General features: G+C 44.2%; 1 protein-coding gene across 1 annotated transcript in view; it reads right to left on the reverse strand.

The window, feature by feature from the left end:
- The window catches only part of MAP7D2 (MAP7 domain containing 2), a 105,004-nt gene that overhangs the window by 47,216 nt on the left and 37,797 nt on the right, over positions 1-19,991 (reverse strand). Inside the window, exons 3-4 of the mRNA XM_077770528.1 lie at positions 5,551-5,628; positions 4,277-4,440 (exon numbers count right to left, since the gene is read on the reverse strand). Coding sequence (XP_077626654.1) covers positions 4,277-4,440; positions 5,551-5,626 — 240 coding nt within the window. The 5' untranslated portion in view covers positions 5,627-5,628. The remainder of the gene's footprint in view (positions 1-4,276; positions 4,441-5,550; positions 5,629-19,991) is intronic.

Consider the following 19,991-nt stretch of genomic DNA (forward strand, 5'->3'; position numbering starts at 1 on the left):
CATTGGATGGAATGGAAAGAATACTAGATTTGGAGTCAGTAAATATGGATTCAAATTGTACCTCTGCCTGCCACTTTTTAGCCCTATGACCTTGAGTTAATTGTTTAACATCCTTGGGCATCAGTTTCCTATCTATAAATGGGGATGATGTTGGTATTTTTGTAAACTCCCATGTACACATACCCAGTTAGTTTTTTCCTCATGTTAAAAAAAAGTGGGGATAACGTTACCTGTATCACCAGATCACTCAAGTCTATGAGACAATAACTAGCACAATAAGTCCTTACCAACACTAGCTGAATCCAAATTTGAAGAGGAAAATTATTATTTTTCAAAGATGTTTATTATTGAGAAAGAGCGAAAGAGTGAGAGAACGAGAGCGAGTGCACAAGTGAGGGAGGAGGAGATAGAGGAAAACAATGTGAAGCAGGCTCCAAGCTCTGAGCTGTCAGCACAGAGCCCGACGTGAGGCTCGAACCCGCGAACAGTGAGATCATGACCTGAGCCGAAGTCGGATGCTTAACCGACTGAGCCGCCCAGGTACCCCTAACAATTTACATTTCTAGCAAGTTCTCAGGTGATGCAGATGCTGCTGGTCCTGGGATCTCAGTGTGAGAACCACTGGTTAGAGGAGAGCATAAGAGAGCATGCAAGAAAGCTCAATCACACCAGAAGAACAGTATTAATAAATATTACAGCTGCATACTGCATACTGCAATTCCTGCCAAGTTCTCATTCTCCTGAGTATCACTGGATGATCAACAGAGGGTGGGGAAAGAGCAAGACAGATTCTTGTCCTTAGAATGTCCTCTACTGGGTACACCTTAGTGGAAGGAAGGAATGAGGGGACCTCAGCCTGGACTCCATTAGCTCTGGCCTTAGGTCTGCCTAGATGAACTCAGAGGAGAACCAAGACTGAGGTGACCCACAGGGCTGGCTGAGGAGTATAAAAGGCCTCCAGCAGGACACCACCCAGGCACTGTTTATGACCCAGACAGCATCTCTAGCAGGAGTGGAGAGCTGGCTGTGCCTTTTCCATTGCCCTTACTATTACTACACGTGTTCTGGGAAGGCAATGTGGGGACAAGACCCCAAGAGGTTCTCAGCAGGGCTCTGCAGAAGGTCTTTCTCTTTACAAACAGATGTCTACATCTGGCCAGAAGACCATGTAGTCACCGAGGCCCCATGCCAGCCAATGCCCTCTGAGAGTGGCTAGCTCTCAGCTTAGTAAAGTTTTTGTTTGAGTTCAGAAATTTCTTGTTTTTACAGTCAGCCTGGTGGATTTTGCTAAATATCAAGCAATAAGCGTACGAGAAGTTGTGATGTGTCAAAAAAAACCCCACAGATATGAAGCTATTCTTTGAAAGAAGCCTTTCCTGATTATCTGTTTAACTTGAGGAACATGGAGTTGGCTTCACCAAATCCCATTTCTCAGGGCCTCCTGTCAGGAAACTATACTTCTCCAAGTGGAGAATGGGTGAGTGTATTGTGTTATCAGCCTTAACCCCAAGTAGGTGACAAGGGTTTGTTCCAGAAGCCTGATTCTTGGAAGCTATGTGGCATGTAAGGATTAGAAGAACCTACTTTGAGGAGAAAGCAGCCTTCAGTGAGAGAATGAGCTCAAGGTCAGTATCTCAAGTGGATACTGGATGCCCCATCCCCAGGACAGGCCTGACCAGCCTCCAGCCCTCCCAGTGCTCAAGACTTCTGGAAGCCAGGCTGTTTGTGGTGCCCACCTCTGTACTGGTAGATAGGAAGCCTCCTGGCCATGTCTGGGGCTCACCCACACAGACATGAGGAGTTACCAAGAGTGACAGCATGGCAATTCTAGGGACATAGAACCAGAACAGGGCTAGGGCTAGGAGGGAGGTGTGGAGTCAACAGGTCTTTTATAAGCTCCTAATATCAGACCAAGATATGCAGGACTTGGTGGGCAACCCGAACACTTTCTAATAAGCTACAGAAGCAAAATGGGTTGCAATGGAATGAACCATTCCTACAGAGGCTTTTCCCTGGTTGACAGAGACAGAACATGACAAGAAGAACAAGAAAAGACTGGAGAATTTCCACAGCCATGTGCCAAGCAGGCAGCAACCTTGCCAAAGATCTCCACTGAACCATGCAGGCAAATGCAGGGGGTTTCCTCTGGAAAGGGGCTCCTGCAGTGTAGACCCATCCATCCTCTCCAAAGATCACTCACAACAATGCCAAACAGATCTCCATACGAGCAGACTGCTGACACTGATGTGGTTACTGGGCCGGCCTGGATGTGCAAAGTCCGTAAGCTCCGCCTGGGACTCTGGGGTCCCTGAGGGTGGGAGGAGGGCTGCTGTTTCCTTGTGTTGCTACACAACCACAGGAGGCCCAGGCTCTCAGCCCTGCCCTTCTGTGTCTGGGGAGAAAAGGGAAGCAAACTCGGCTTGTGTGTGTTGTGACAAAGGTCAGGCCGCATCCCCCATGCCCCACCATCACCCATGTTAGGGATGAAAGGAAACACACAAAGCAAATAAACAATTATATGGAAGTGCAACTGCTAAAAATTCAGCTGAAGTCACAAAGGCAGTCTAACATTTCTGAACATTACTCTGTATAAGGTGCTTTGCTGGGCACTTAGACAAAAGTCATTTCCTTGGGGCGCCTGGGTGGTTCAGTTGGCTGAGAGTCCGACTTTGGCTCAGGTCATGATCTTGCGGTTTGTGAGTCTGAGCCCCGAATCAGGCTCTGTGCTGATCGCTCAGAGCCTGGAGCCTGCTTTGGATTCTGTGTCTCCCACTCTCTCTGCCCCTCCCCTGCTTGTGCTTGGTCTCTTGCTCTCTCTCTCAAAACTAAATAAACATTTTAAAAAATTATTTAAAAAGTCATTTGTGACCACATCTATTTTGGGCTGAGGAGAGTAAGTTAGAGGGTTATGAGGAGCTATGTGACTCGCCCCTGGCTACCAGCTACCTAGTAAGAGAGCTGGGATCTGCACAGGGAGCAGATGAAGCCATGTAGGCATCAGGCAACAGGCAGAAATGGCAAAGTAGGGCTAAGACCCTTGCAGTGACTTCATTTGCTACAAGGAACAAAGAAATTATATCGTATCGTATTGTATTTTAGAGAGAGAGAGAGAGAGAGTGTGGGCGGGGGAGAGGGGCAAAGGGACAGACAGAGAGAATCCCAAGCAGGCTCCACGCTCGGTGTGGAGCCCGACACAGGGCTCAATCCCACAATCCTGGGATTATGACCTGAGCCAAAATCCAGAGTTGGATGCTCGACTGACAGAGCCACCCAGGTGCCCCAAAAATCCCCATTTAAATAAGTGCTGTGTGGGCAAAGATGGGTCTAATTGTGTGTGTGTGTGTGTGTGTGTGTGCACGCGCGCGCGTGCATGTGTTCGTGTTTTTTAAATTTAAAAAAGAAGGGGCAAAGATGTATAGTGATAAACCATTCAGAAATTAAAAAGATACCAAATTTATACAAATGTCTCTGAATCCTATAGGGCTAGCAATTAACAAACTTCTATATTGTTCATACTAAATGATGAGTCATTATATCTTATGAATAAAAAATGATCATCACCTGATACAAAGCTATGATTACATCCTTAAACTACGCTTCTTAAGAAAGTCTATACCCCAACTATGCTTTCTAAATATATTTTCAAAGTTTAGTAAGAAAGGACTCTGCAGAGGTAATTACATTCCATTTCTTTTTAAAAAGGTAACAGGAGAAAAAGGATGATTAAAGCAAAGAACTGCATTAAAATTTAAATATACTAGCATCTTTATAGTTGAAGGCAAACTGTTTGCTTTTCCAGCTATGAAATAAGAGGACCCATTATCCTCTGTCCTTACTCTCTCCTCTGCCTTCAGGTCCCTTCCTCCAGCCTCACGTCTGCCCAAGAGGCATAGGCTCCCAGCACAACCCTCAGGGCTACATTAGCAGGCCCCTATCCACAATTCCTTCTGAGTCTCAAACTCAGAGAACATTATGTCTGGAAGAGGCCTTGGAGACTGCTAAATCCAAACCTTCACTTTAGAGATAAGCAAATCAAGCAAATACCCAGACAGGCCAATTGGCTTGTCCAAGGTCAAAGAGCAAATTAACACTCGAGTTGAATGGATAAGTCTCTTCATTCCTATTCCAGTGCTTTCACTATACCACGTCTTGCTGCTGGGAGAAGGCCTGGTAGTAGAGGTCTCCCGTACCCCCAAGCCGGGCAGGACACTCAGATGCCTCTGAGCACCAAGCCCCGTGTGAGCTGCTGAGAGACTTGGAGGTCCTTGGACCTTACCTCCTCCTCCCGGAGTTTCTGCTTCCTCTTCTCTTCCACGGCAGCCCTCTTCTGATCCTCCCGCTGCCTCTGCTCTTCCAGTTTCCGCCATCGCTCTTCAATTTGCTTTTCATACTGGAGCTTAGCTCTTTTCTGTTTCTCCAGGATCTGCTGCTCCCGGGCGGCTGGGGGAAGGAGAGTGGAAGAGAGGTGTCATGACCAGAGCACCCCACACTGTTTGAATTAAGACCAAAATGTAGAATCAAGAACAAGACCCAAAAAGGAGCCCAGTGGGAATCTAGGCCACAGTGACTGAGATGAAGGGTTCTGGCATCTCTGCCACTAGCTGGGTGACCCTGGGCATGCTAACCACATAATCCCTCTGCCTCAGTTTCCTCTTCTGTGAAGTGGGGACCATCATGTTCACAAAATCACAGTGTTGTGAAGATTAAATGAGGCAATGCATGGAAAGTGCACCGTAACTGTCCCTACACATGGGAGCACAACTATTATTGCTATCATTAAGTCAGACTTGCCACAATGGCCAAGCCGTACACTAGGTTGAGAAATGAATTCTAAGGGCACATACACTAAAAAAAACATGTTAACTATGCATGTCTCATACATAAGAATTGAGCTAGGCAAAGATGTATAAACTCAAGACATTCCCTAAGACTATCTACCCGGCTGCGTCAGGGAAGGGTTCCCCAGGACATGCAATGTGTGAACCAACCACCAGGAGGCAATGAAGAAGAATTTGAAAGCTCATTTGTCTCAATTCAGTGGGGAAACCACTATTTACCTACCTCCCAGTACCCTGTGGGGAATACAGCATACCCCTCTGTCTATAGTTTTTAAGAGGTTAAGACAGCCTTTCTCAAATGGGTTCCCATTCTAACACAGAAAATGTCTTAACTGCTGATTTTCTCAGTTCTGATGATGGCCTTTCTAGATGCCCTGGAGAGAGCCTAAGGGAAAGCATATAATGGATGCCTGGGGAGGGGGAGGGGGCAGTGATTGTTTCTCATTCTTTACCATCTTACCACAGTCCCTAGCAGAGTGTCTAGAAGACAGCAGAAGCTCAATGTCTGCTAAAGAAGTAGATGAACTATTTTGAAAATTATATAACAATTGTGAATATGCCAAAGTATAGACACCCCCCCCAGTTCTTCATGTTCATCTAGCAACTGTCCTAGCTCTCTTCCCATTCAGTCATAAATTTCTAAGGATGTTCAGAAAACATACCACCACATCTTTGTGCCCTTGGACCTAAACAGCCAAAGGGCACAACTTACCAAGACATTTTTCTCTCTCTTCTCGTCTTTCTTTAGCTAGTCTTTGTCTCTCATCGGATCTTAAAAATCCATCCATGCCTACAAAAAATATAACATAATGAAATTATTCCTCCCTCTTTCCCTATGTGCTGAGTGCCATGGGCTACTACTCCCACACCCTGGACGGTGAGGCCCTGAAAGCTGAGAGGTGACAGTCACAGCTTCACACTCACCCATCACACTGCTATAGTGGCCCCAATGCCAATCCTGGAGAACCACGCCCTCTCCCTAGTCCTCTGTCCCCAGGACTCCCTGGAGGGAGTCAGAAAGTGCAGTTAATGGCCAGGGAGGTCAAGCAGTGTGCAGAAAAGCACACCAGGCCTCCCTGAGCCTGGCTCCTAGGGGAGATGAGAAGCACAAAAGTAGACACAACTATTACACAGATTGTAAACATCCTATTTTCTGAAGGGAGCCAACTGCTGAGGAACATGTACAAGCTCCTTGAGTAGGCACTGAGAAATACAACATTCAACTTTGACTTTGGCTCTGTTAAATATGCTCCAATGTCAATCTGAGTATTTTATTTAAAAAAATTTTTTAAAATATTTATTTGTGTGTGTGTATGTGAGAGAGAGAGAGAGAAAGAAAGAGAGAGAGAGAGAGAGAAAGAGAGAATGAATGAATGAGTAGAGGAGCAGCAGAGAGAGGGAGATACAGAATCTGAAGCAGACTCCAAGCTCTGAGTTGTCAGCATAGAGCCTGATGCAGGGCTCAAACTCCTGAACCACGAGATTATGATCTGAGCCGAAGTCAGATGTTTAACTGACTGAGCCACCCAGGTGTCGAATTAGAAATAATTTACTGCACTCAGTCACAACCAATCATTCAGGAGCATTACTTATATAATGTTCAGGGACACCATCTTGGAGAAATCAGCTTCTATGTTAGTACAACCAGATTCACTTTCATGGTTCTGAGGCCCTCCTTTCTGGTAACATACATGCTGGCTTCACTGTGTACTTTGCTGCCTCAGTTACCGCACCCTTTTGGGGAGGTTCCTGCAACTGTCCAGAAGAAAGACATGGAGACTTGGACTCAGTGTAGGCAGGAGAAATGCAGACGGGGGTGGATGTAATAAACACTGGATTGTCACAACTCCCCATGAGCATCTTATTTTGCATCCTGGATGATATATCAGGCATATTAAAGCTCAAGACTGAAATCCTAGGAAATCAGCCTGGACTATAAGTGCCATTATACATGTTTGTTTTTAGTCAACTCTTAATCATTATGATGCTACCAACAACTTGATCATCATCAAGAATTTGAAGGCCCTAGAGAACAAACTGAGGGTTGATAGGGGTGGGAGTTGGGGAAAATGGGTGATGGGCATGGAGGAGGCCACCTGTTGGGATGAGCACTGGGTGTTACATGTAAGTGATGAATCACAGGGATCTACTCCTGAAGCCAAGACTGTATTGTATGTTAGCTAACCTGACAATAAATAAAAAATAAAAATAAATAAATAAATTGAGGACACTAATTAAAAAAAAGAAGAATCTGAAGGTCAATTTCTTAGATCATCATTGCTGTCTCCCCACAGTCTGATCTCAAACTCTCTTCCCAACTTGACCTCAGCACTTCCCCTTTCTTCCACATACCTTCTAGTTCAAAACACTCCTTCTCCCACATCCGCCTTGTACCTATTAATACCCCACCCACCTTCAAGATCCCACAGTTCCCCAGACCCCATGATGCTCTGTGCTCCCATACAGTTGGCAAAACCCTAAATTTATTCTTCTTGGCTACAGAGTTCTCCGACTCAGTCTCCCTGGAAGGAGGGAAAAGCTATGGAGGCAAGGGTGGCTTACGTATTCCTGAGTCACCTCAGCTTAGGGCACTGTCCCCCAACTGTGCCCCTGAGGTGCACATATAATCCTCAAAGGCAAGCATGTAGTCAGTAGGGAAACAAAACCAGGTTTCTCTTTTCTCTAGCACTTTCAGGCTCTAGTGTTTCCCTCAAGAGTTTGATTGATAAGAATTTATTCTGTGTGAAAAGTTACAAAGAGAAGCTTAGGACCCCTAAACAGATGCTTCCTTCTGTCAGCACCTATATCAACCTGTCCATCCCAGCAGGACCTAACTTTACTCTATTGCCCATGCCACCCTTCAGATGTTTATGGGCCTGCCCTCGATCTGAGGTACAGCCTAAGAACCACTAAAAATGTTCTTCAAACAAAAGAAAACAACCTGAGAGGTTAAAAGGGCCAAGCACATTTGGAACTGGCCACATTACCCAGAGGCTTTACAAACAGAAGTCACTCGGTTCCTGGGATATGCATTTTAGGCTGCCCCCTTGTGGACATTTGTAAAAGTCACAACTACAAATCATTTCCTTTCCAGAAAATCTTCATTATGCTCATAGTCATTATCATGTGTTTCATAATAGGAGGTGGCCCAGATCCTATGCGCTTCTTGGATTTACTTGGCTCAATCACCCTATTACGGAGGTACTGTTTCAACCCTCATAGGTGCAGAAATGGAGGCACAAAGAGGTTAATTAACTTGTCTGAGGTCATACAATCAGAAAGTGGAGAAGCCAGACCCCAACCCAAGAATCTGACTCCAGGACCCACACTCTTAATTACTGCTTTCCTGCAAAAGAAGAAATGTAACAACTTGATCTCAGTGCCCATGAACAAAAGCTGTAACCCAGTATCACACACGGGAACAAATCTCACCCTTGTCCCAGGAGTAAGCCTACAAATGAGGAGAGAGGTACAAATCTACCTCATTAGACAAGTATCAGGTAAGCACTGCTGTGAGCCAAGCACTGACTGACTGGGTGCAGATCTGGCCACTGCTCAAGCAGACTATTTGCTGCTTCTTCAAACTGATGGTTTAGAAATGTTTTAGACAGACTGATGTTGCATGGGTAAGAGGAGTGCACAGAGAATCCTGGGGACAACTAAGAAAAGCATTCTGCTTTGGCCTGAGGGGGGTGAATTGACTCAAACAGTCCAACATGGATAACCTAGAGTCTCTGTACTGTCACATGCAGCCACAAACCATATGTGACTACTTCAATTTAAAATAATCAAAATTAGGGGCGCCCAGGTGGCTCAGTCTCTGACTTCAGCTCAGGTCATGATCTCACAGTTTGTGAGTCTGAGCCCTATGTCAGGCTCTGTGCTGAAAGCTTTGGATTCTGTGTCTCCCTGTCTCTCTGCCCTTCCCTACCCCTGTGCTCTGTCTCTCTCTCTCAAAAAAAATGAACATTAAAAAATTTTTTATTTTATTTGTTAATTATTTTTTAATGTTTTATTTCTGAGAGAGAGAGACAGACAGACAGACAGACAGCATGAGCAGGGGTGGGTCAGAGAGAGAGGGAGACACAGAATCCAAAGCAGTCTCCAGGCTCTGAGCTAGCTGTCAGCACAGAGCCCGACGCGGGGCTCGAACCCACGAACCGGGAGATCGTGACCTGAGCCGAAGTCAGACGCTTAACTGACTGAGCCACCCAGGTGCCCCATGAATAAACATTAAAAAATTTTTAAATAAAATAATCAAAATTAAATGCAATTAGGGTCTCCTGGCTGGCTCAGTCAGAAGAGCATGTGACTTGATTTTGGGGTTATAAGTTCAAGCCCCATGTTGGGTGTAAAAATTACTTAAACTTTAAAAAATTAAATGCAATTAAAAGTTTAGTTTCTCAGCACACTGGCCACATTTCAGGCACTCAACAGCCACATGAGGCTAGTAGCTATCATACTGGACAGCTCTTAAAAAGAAGTCTGGCAGCTTCCTCCTGTGATTCCCTTAACACTTAGCTACTGTGGGACACATGTGGATAAGGAAGATCTCAGAATTCAATCAGGGTTGAGTTTTGCTGGATAAGTAAGACTGGGGTAGGGCCTCATTCCTCCACACAGCATCAGCCTCTCCTGATTACAAGAACTGTCAAGCAATCATTTCTAGAACATTCATTTGAAGAGAAGCCAAATAATTAACTCATATCTCCAACTTCTATCTTGTGACTTTCCCTGACCCTCCGGGAGCCCCTGATGAGAGGCCCCAGGCTTATCCTGGGGCAGAGCACAAACCAAACAGTCCCTTTTCGTTAGGGGCCATGGACTTAACCAGTTATTACCACTAGTGCAATTCAGCCAGAGGAATCAAGCCAGGTCATGATTAACACAGCAAAGGCAATTAATACATGAACATTAACAATACCAAGAGACCTCCTCTAAAAAAATGGTATACTTAAAGGGTAATGCTGAATTCGGTTCCTAAAAGTAGCCTTCTTCCTGTATGGCCTGAAATCTTAGAGTGTTTAGTTTTCTTACTGAATCAATCATCCTCTGTCCATTGTACTTTGTACTATATGCAAACCCTTGTCTCTCTTTTATTAAACCAGAGACCCAATTTTATCTCTGAACCCCATGAGAACGGATGGAGAATAGATCTTGCCAGGGGGTAGGGAAGAGGGGCAGAAGGGAAGTAGGTGGCTACAAAAGGGCAGCATGAAGGATCCTGTGGTAATGGACATGTCCTCTATTCTTAACTATACCAATGTTACGGCCCTGGTTGGGACAGTATACTATATTGTTGGGAGTTAGTCCCATGGGGGAAACTGGGTAAAGGGTACCTGGGATCTCTCTGTAGTAACGCTTATAAACTGCATGTGAATCTACAATGCACTCAAAATAGAAAGTTTAATTTAAAAGAATCTGGCCCAAGACTGAAGCCTTCAAGGAAACCCAAAGACAAAGAGGAGCAGAGGACACCTTCCTCAAGGTTTCCCACCCAGGAGAAGGACAAGGAGCACCCATGTCAGAGCCATGCCTGCCCCATTCCTAATGAAGTTCTGCTTCCCAGGACAATAGTGTTCAGGTAATGTGCACCATTAAAACAGAGGCCTTTTCCTGGACAGTTCATCCCTATGGAAATGTGAATGAAACAGGGATACTAAACAGCTAAACAGCTATTTTATGCTAACAGAACAGCATAAAATTTCATACTTAACTGATGTACTCTTGCTTGGAATAATTTCCCATTATCTTTGGGCTGCAGCAACACATTTTTTTTTAATTTTTTAATTTTTATTTTTTATTTATTTTTTTACAAATAGTTTATTGTCAAATTGGTTTCCATATAACAGCCAGTGCTCATCCCCACAAGTGCCCTCCTCTATGCCCATCTCCCCCCCACACACACCCATCAGTNAGGCTAAAGTCTGGGATGGTGATACCTCCTGTTTTGGTTTTATTCTTCAATATCACTTTGGCTATTCGGGGTCTTTTGTGGTTCCATACAAATTTTAGAATAGCTTGTTCTAGTTTTGAGAAGTATGCTGGTGCAATTTTGATTGGGATTGCTTTGAATGTGTAGATTGCAGCAACACATTTTTAAAACCTAATTTAAAAATGAATTTTATTAGCCTGAGCACTCTCTCACTAGAATATTAATGAGCTGATATCAGTCAATTTTTCATGGTACTGGTAATAGCCATTATCAAAATACAAAGTTTTTAGGGGAAGCCAGCTGTGTTCGACTTNGTCCAACTCCTGATTTCAGCTCAGGTCATGATTTCACATTTCATGGGTTCAAGCCCTGTGTCGGGCTCTGTGCTGACAGGGCAGAGCCTGCTTGGGATTCTCTCTCTGGCCCTCCCCCACTTGTGCATTCTCTTTCTCTCTCTCTCTCTCTCAGAATAAACAAAAATAAACTTTAAAAAATAAATTTTAAAGAAACCTTCCCAATAATACTCTTATCACTGCAACTGAGTCAGTGTCCAGAAAAAAGAAAGGGAACCAGGAATGAAGAGCTTATCAATAGGAAGTCCAATGGCAGCCAGCCTCCTCCTGTGGAGGGCCCTCCCCTCTGTAGACTGGCAGGCATGGATGCATTCACCTCTGCGGTGACTCATCTAAGTACATGAAGACCAATGGTTATCAACTATGGCTACACGATGGAATCGCTTTGAGAGCTTTCACTTACTTACTTATTTATTTAATTTGAGAGAAAGAGTGTGTACATGAGCAGGGGAAGGGGCAGAGGAAGAGAGAGAATCTTAAGCAGGCTCCATACTCAGTGAGAAGCCTGAGGTGGGGCTTGATCCCATGATCCTGGGATCACAACCTGAGCCAAAATCAAGAGTCGGGCCCTCAACTATCTGACCCAACCAGGTGCCCCACGGAGCTTTTAAAAAATGACAGATGCATGCATCTCCCTCCCAGAGGCTGACCTACTATCTCAGGTGTAGCCAGGGTAGTAATGCTTTAAAAGCTTACATATGGTTCTAACATGAATCAGGAGGACTGAGAATTGTCCTAGCCCGCTATTCCTCTGACTGAGGCATGCATCAGGACCACCTGGAGGGCTTGTGAACTCTGACTGCAAGATGGCACCCTCAGGGCTTGTGATGGAGTGGTCCTGGGGTAAGCCAGAGAATCTGCCTTTCTAACAAGTTCCCAGGTAAGGCTGCTTGCTGGTCCAGGGCCCACATCTGGAGAATTGCTGCTCTAGACTATACTGATCTCCAGGGCAAGGCCCTGCCTGTAGCTCCTCTGTGGATGTGCAGAATCCAGCAGAATATGGGACTCAGAGTAGGAAGGAAGGAATGCAGAGAGATGATCAATCACTTGCCTGCATCGCTCCCCCCTCCCCCACAACACAGCATTTCCCTTTGCCACAGGTGTTACTGCCCCACATGCTATGGTCTGGGCCTGTTCATTGTCTCTTGCCCTCTAAGCTCTTGTCTTACCTCTGAATCTCCAGTGCCTTGCACATGGTACTCAAATACTTACTGAATGAATAGGCCATGAATATTATATCCGACTGACCAAAAGTTCCTCATTTGTAGAGCATTTCAACCATCAGTAATGTCCACAAAAACAAGCAATATTTTTAAGCATCTTTATACTGCTATCCTGCTGGAATTGAGCAAGGAGTGCAAAGGTAAAGAAAGGAAGCAGCTTTTCCCACTACTCCCCTTGCCTCCTTCAAGGCTAAAATGAATCTTCCCTCTAAATTCCATCAGTGTTCTGCCTCTCAGCCCTTTTCCCTCTTTAATTCAAATCAGGGTCCCTCTCTCTTTCATTCATGGTCCTCAAGCACAGGAAGCTCTACCCTCCACAGAGAGGCCCTTTCTCACTGTCCCCCATTCCAATCCATTTGTCAGGATATAAGCTTCTTCTTCCTCTTTTTTTTTTTCTTTTTAGATTTTAAGTAATCTCTACACCCAGTGTGGGGCTTCAACTCATAACCGAGATCAAGAGTCGCATGTTCTACCAACTAAACCAGCAAGGCACCCCAATATAAGCTTCCTTTTAAAAAGATTTTTAAAGTTTATCTTATTTTGAGAAAGAGAGAAAGAAAGTGAGAGGGACAGAGAGAATCCCAAGCAGACTATCAGCGCATAACTCGACATGGGGTTCAAACTCACGATCTGTGAGATCATGATCTGAGCCAAAATCAAGTGTTGAATGCTTAACCCACTGAGCCACCCAGGCACCTCCTGATATAATCTTAAGGGAAAGGCCCAAGTTCCATTTCTTCCTGTAACCCTGATGGCCTAGCAGAGTATTCTGTACTCAATAAATGCTCTCTGAGTTCACAAGCACCTACTCTGTGCCAGGCCTGGAGAGGACATTAAGATACACATTTCCTTATTTTCTTTGATCCTATGACAGCATCAGGACAAGGACATCACTCCTGTGGCTTCTGTATGACCTAACCCATTCATATAAACTTTAGAAGCCTCAGTTTCCCTTACTTAAAAGGGATATGGAATGCCAGTGTTGGGGACTCACCCTCTTTGAACACATCACCGTGCTGTGAGAAGGCTAAATCAAACAGGAGGTCTCAGGGAAGTGCTCCCATCACCAGAGCCAACAGCTACCGCCAACTGCCAGCCTCTGAGTCTGTCACCTTGGCCCTCCAGCTGTCCCTCAGTAAAGATCTCAGTGTGAACCACCCAGCCAAGCCCAGGCAATACACAGAACCCTGAGAAAGGCGGCAACAATATAAACTGCTCAGTCTTGGTGTAGTTTGTTATGCAGCAATGTAACCAGAAAACCAGTCGACCGACCAATTGACAGCAAACAAACAACACTTTCTGATCCCTCTGCGTATAGGATCCAGATTATGCACCACCCTAGAATGCTCAGTCTTATAGGCTCAGCAACCCTGGACCTTGGGCCGCCTGCCACACTTCTCAGCCATAACTATTCTACTGATGGCTAATGCAGTTCCCTAAGTCACCATGCCTGGGGGCTGCTCCTGCCACTGCCCCCAACAGAAGAGCCCCCAGGCACGGCTCCAGCTCACAAGGAGCAACACCAGCATCTTGAGGTTGACTAGGCCAGTCCTGCAGAGGCATCCCACAGAGGCCAGGAGACATGACCCAGAGGTCAAAGGGATTAAGGCCCTGTGGCATGCACTCTGACTGAGAGAGGAAGGTGAAAACGGATGAACTGTTTGCTCTTCTTTCTACCAGTGAACTGCTCTAACTCACCAGGATTTATGACCTCCGTGGACATGGCTTGGGGGTCCAAGCACCACCAGCTGTGTTAGGTTGCAAGGCAGTGGTCAGCTTAATGATGCAGCACCTTTTACTTCCTCTCCTTCCCTCCCGGGCTCACAGACCTTTCCCCTCACTCTCAGTTCCCAGGGAGCATACCCCTCAATAAGGCGCTGGTAGGTGTAAAAGAGTAGCAGAACCTGTACATGAATGTTCATAGCAGCCACAAAGTGGAAACAACCTAAATGTCCATCAGCTATTGACTGGATAAATAAAACATGGTATGTCCATATAAGGAAATACTATTCAGTCATTAAAAACAAAAAAAAGGAATTAAGGAGATGATGGACTATTAATGGGTGCAGGATTTCTTTTACGGTTGATGGAAATGTTCTGGTATTAAAGAGTAATAATGGTTTTACAACACTATAATGTACTAAACCCACAAGTTTACTTCAAAATGGTAACTGTTATGTGAGTTATATTGCAATAATTAAACTCTGAAGAAAGAAAAAACAAAACAAAAAATAGAACCACCTTATAGAGGGCTCAACAAGAGTCAAAATCCATGGCTTAGTTAATCTCATCTGTGGCCTTCAAGTGTCCCAAGTTACTGGTTTTACTTTTTAGTTTTTCCTCTCAAATATCTAAATGATGGAGCACCTGGGTGGCTCAGTCGGTTGGGTGTCCGACTTTGGCTTAGGTCATGATCTCACAGTTTGTGAGTTCGAGCCCTACATTGGGCTCTGCACTGACAACCTGGAGCCTGCTTCTGATTCTGTGTGTGTGTCTCTCTCTCTACCTTCCCCTACTCACACTCTCTCTCTTTCTCAGAAATAAATATTAAAAAAATTTTTTTAATCTAAATGATTTATCTCTTTCCAACAAAGCATTNTAACTCATCTGAGAATTCTGGGGGCAAAAACTAATCCAGTGATTCTCAAACTTTAACACACATAAGAAGAATCCTCTGTAAGGCTTATGACAAATCACTGGGCCCCACCCTCAGAGCTTCTGATTCAGTAGGGCTGATGGGGCCTGGGAATCTGCATTTCTAACAAGTTCCCAGGTGATGCTGATGCTACTGGTCTGAGGACCACACTTGTGAGAACCACTGATCCAATCNGAAATAAATAAAAAAAATAAATAAAAAAAAATAAAGATTTTATTTTAAAGTAATTTCTACACCCATGTGGAGCTTGAACTCATAACCCCTAGATTAAGACTTGCACACTCTACCAACTGAGCCAGCCAAGTGCCCCTAAATTCTATTTTCAATGGTAAGGAAAAGTCACTATTGCCACCCAATTCAGTATTTTCAATGTCTTTTTTTCAAGGATGATATCATAATTAATACTTTTGAATGAGNTAAAACATCCTTGAAAATAAAGAAGTGGGGAAATAGGGAACTACATAAGAATATACACAAATCTGTGCTGTTCTTATGTTTTTATAACATATGCTCACTAAATTCTTATAGATTTCCTTTAAAACAGCTAACTGAATTATATTTTCCAGAAAATTCAGATGTGATAAGAATATTAATAAATGACTCAAATGATCCCTAAATGATTTTCCTAAATAAAAATTGCGTAACAGAGGGGCGCCTGGGTGGCTTAGTCGGTAGTCGGTTAAGCGGCCGACTTTCGCTTAGGTCATGATCTCGCGGTTCGTGGGTTCGAGCCCCGCGTCGGGCTCTGTGCTGACTGCCAGCTCAGAGCCTGAAGCCTGTTTCAGTCTGTGACTCCCTCTCTCTCTGACCCTCCCCTGCTCACGCTGTCTCTCTCTCTCTCTCTCTCCTAGAAATAAATAAAACATTAAAAAAAAAATTAAAAAAAAAAATTGCATAAAAGAGAGAATGACCAGTTTTTTTTTTTTTAAGTGCAGAACTGGGTGAAGTCCAAACAATCATGAAGAGCATAGCAGTTTGACATTAAGGTCGAACAATGAGAATGAATCTTCTCCTCACCATGGAACCTGGCACATAATCATCACCAATGTGTCACAAAATTCTCTGCAGAGGGTTACTGGAGGAAGGCAAATGGGTGAAGTCCTATAACAAGTGCTCTCAGTCTCCTCCTGTATACAGTGGAGATAACAGTAATCCCTATCTTACTCACAAGGAGGATTAAATGGAAGATAACAGGCACTGCTTAACTGTGCTCACCACATAGTAGGGGTTCAAAAAATTGAACTATTCCTTGTGAGCCATTCCAGCCAGCCTGTTTCTGTTTGGTGCTCTTACTCTTCCACTATTGAGGTCTTATGAAAACCAATCCTGCTACCTTTCCTTAATGGGGCAATTAGGTAGAGTGCATGCAACAACACCAGGCTAAAACCAGGGCAAGCTTTCTTTTCCCATAAAAATTATACTAGAATGGGTATATATAAACATATAGGTGTGTGTACACACACACACACACACACTGATATATATATATAGATACAGATATGATTTCTCATCTTCTGCCAAGAGTATCAATTACCGAGTATCAATTACCAATCATCAATTGTATCTACACATGTAGACACATGCCCCTTTTGGCAAATCAATAGAAATGAGATTCTGTCTTTAGCAGAATAAGTAGCTTCTTAGCAAAAAAAGAATATGTAGGGGCACCTGGGTGGCTCAGTCAGTTAAGCGTTCAACTTCAGCTCAGGTCATGATTTCATGGTTTCTGAGTTCGAGCCCTGCATCCAGCTCTGCACTGACAATAGGGATTCTCTCTCTCCCTTTCTCTCTGCCCCTACCCCGCTCAAGTGCTCTCTCTCTCTCTCAAAATAAATAAACTCTAAAAACAATACACAGATGACATTTCACAGATATTCATTGTGAAGGCTATATATAATAGTGCTGCTCTTCACCACTTCAACAGTAAATTCCCTAATTATATTCATACACCATAATCAGCTGTCCCAGGAATACCCATTCCAGCAACTCAAATAAGCTCCCCAGAACCAAGTGAAAGTGTGTCACATTATAAAGTTCAACTGTGCCCAGCTTCAAGAACTATACACATATTCACAGGCAAGACTCTTTTTTTAAAGGTACCATTTATTGAGTACTTACCTCCTGCCGGGCATTATGCTCTCCAAACGTTATCCAATGCCCACAACAATCCTAAGAGATGGAAGGTACTCCTATTTTACAGATGAGGAAATTGGGACTCAGAGTTAAGAAATCTGTCTGAAGTCACAGCTGCTATGTAGCAAAGCATGACTTGAGGCCAGTCTGGTTAACTCCCAAGCTGACAGGCACCAAGTCAGTACTGAGAGGAAAGGAACATAGGAAACATAGTAAGGAACATAGGAAAATGGACTCAGCCTGGGCTCACTCAAATCCCTCCTCAGCACACACTGACAGCGCGACTACCGAGGAGGCGCCTAAGCTTTAGTTTTCTCATTTGTTAACTAGGCAACATAGTAGTACTTGTGTTATAGAGCAATGTGAAGTCTAAAGTAGAACATATGTAAAGCTCTTAGCACATATTAAATGCCTAATAAATACTAGTTACTGTATCATCATCATCATCAATGGTTTAGATGTGGCCCTTAAACAAGAATGTAAATACAAGTGCTTAGGACACATTAAGTTCTCAAATTACATTAATGTTCATCAGTATCATCATTAGTATCACCCTCACCACTACCACAACAGTTAACTACTATAGTCTAGAACTAGCACCTGACCCCCCCCATCATCTTTAAACCTTGCTTTCAAATCAGTACTGTCTTCAGCTTGCACCAGGCCTCTAGTCAGGGACCCACCAGGCAGCTCAGGAACTCCCATCCATGCCTGCCAGGGCCCTGGATGTTAGAGGACTATTATGCTAATGAGGGGGGACTGGGTGAAAGCAATATACACACTAGTCAAAAATCACCTGATGGTACACTTGACATATATGCATTTTAGTGTATGATAACTATTTGTAGTGCTACAATAACTACAACAACAGAAAAGGCAAAATTCAGTGCTGGGTGACCTGCCATATGTCATTAGTGCCCCAGGCTGCAATGAATAACCCTGGATATCCCAGGCAACCAGATTCTCACTGTGACCCTGGGACTCGGACTCCTTAGGGCAGCATGGAAGACAAGAGGTATGCCTCACCAGAGCCAGTGTGGAAACTGAAGTCACTTGCAAAGGCCCGGGGAGGATAGCTCAAAATGCAGGTTCTCAAGAAGCACCTTGTGATTCAGGAGATAAGGAGGCCTAACAAGCTGGCTCCTTGGTTCTGAACCCTGTCTTGAAAACCCACGTTCATCATTAACCTTTAACTGTTTGTACCCACACCAGATCCCAACTACCAATGTCCAACCAGCCTCTTTTCTTTTCTTTTTTAAATTTTAACATGTATTCATTTTTGAGAGACAGAGACAGGCAGAACGAGAGCAGGGGAGGAAAAGAGAGAGAGGGAGACACAGAATCTGAAGCAGGCTCCAGGCTCTGGGCTGTCAGCACAGAGCCGGACGCGGGACTCAAAACCACGGAGCACAAGATCATGGCCTAAGCTGAAGTCAGACTGAGCCACCCAGGCACCTCTAATCAGCCTCCTTTCTAGAGCCACCAGGAAAACTTCCCTGTTGGATCACTTCCCTATTCATGTATAAAGCTTGGCCCTGAGGGCTGCTTCTTGGTTCCATCCATGTGGCCTACCCAAAAGTACCCCAGTCAAAGGACCTTGAGTAAACCCTTTCATACCTCAGAGCTTCCAGATGCTCTTCTGTAAAGCAGGAACATCACTACCTACTTCAGAGTTATAGGGGGAGCTTGTGAAAACATGTGGCAGCAGGAGTAGTCACAGTTGGCCCTATTTCCCTGATGATATATGAGAACACAGACCAAACAAGTTGTGACAGATGTTTACTGGGCCCAAGCCCTGAGCCATGGAATCATAAGCTCCACATTTCTTCTCAGTCTTCCCAAGAGCCCCACAAAATTCCCCCCAGGAAACCCCTCACAATTTCCCTAAGAGGTCACAGTTTCCATTCTAAGACTTGTTCTGCCTTGCTGGTTCACTTAGAAGGTGAGAGGAACAAAATCAAAGGTACCTAAAAGACAACAACAAACAGCTAAAAATTTCAACTTGATTAACTACTGAGTACCATGATGCACAAACTCATCTTCCACCCTGGCTCTTCATCTGGGAGTCAGGAGTTACTTGGATTTTGTGTTTCCATAATATATTTAATATAACTATAGATCATTTCAAAAGGACTCAATATGCACAGCATACTCTATTCACAACATGATTTGCTAGTTAAATGAAATCTACATAATTTCCCCTCTACCATTCTGAGTTCTTGGCTGGAACTGTCTGTAATACAAAAAGAAGTATAAACACTATTTTCAGCTAGAGACCTGTGAGAAATAAGTCCACTGACCCAATCAAAGGAGGGATGCGGAGATTCGGGGCACAGTGGAGTGAAGCTTTAACCAATGTTCCTGCAAGAGTGGGTGTCTGATGGACAGGCTCACTCTGGGCAGTTACAACAGGCAATTTATCCTCTAGTGTGCAAGTCCCTCCCCTGATTCCTCCTTGGCTGAGTACTACAGAGGTCACAGCCTTACCCGGAAGTCACCTATGCCCATGTAAGGCAAAACGTAGTCTGACTGGAACAAATGTACATTCCTTGAGGTGATGCATAGACTTTAGTTCTTTGGTGCATGTTCACTGCAAAGCCTGCATAAAATAAGCCTGCGAAATGGAGTGGGGAAGAACCAGGAAATGAAGTGCCTAAGTGTTTGGGACTCCACCTTGGGGGAGAGGAGTTGGTACATATTTCCAATAGGTTATAAGCCTATTGTTAACTAGACAGCACAGCTTATCTTTAGTATTTCTGAAAATGAATCATCTCACTTCTTACAAAACCAAGAAATGTATTAGGGGAAGGTGCAATTCATAGAATTAGAAAGGAAAAAATGTTAAACAAAAGT

Source organism: Crocuta crocuta, unplaced genomic scaffold, assembly GCF_008692635.1.
Source record: "Crocuta crocuta isolate KB4526 unplaced genomic scaffold, BGI_CrCroc_1.0 scaffold312, whole genome shotgun sequence".
Taxonomy (NCBI): Eukaryota; Metazoa; Chordata; class Mammalia; order Carnivora; family Hyaenidae; genus Crocuta; species Crocuta crocuta.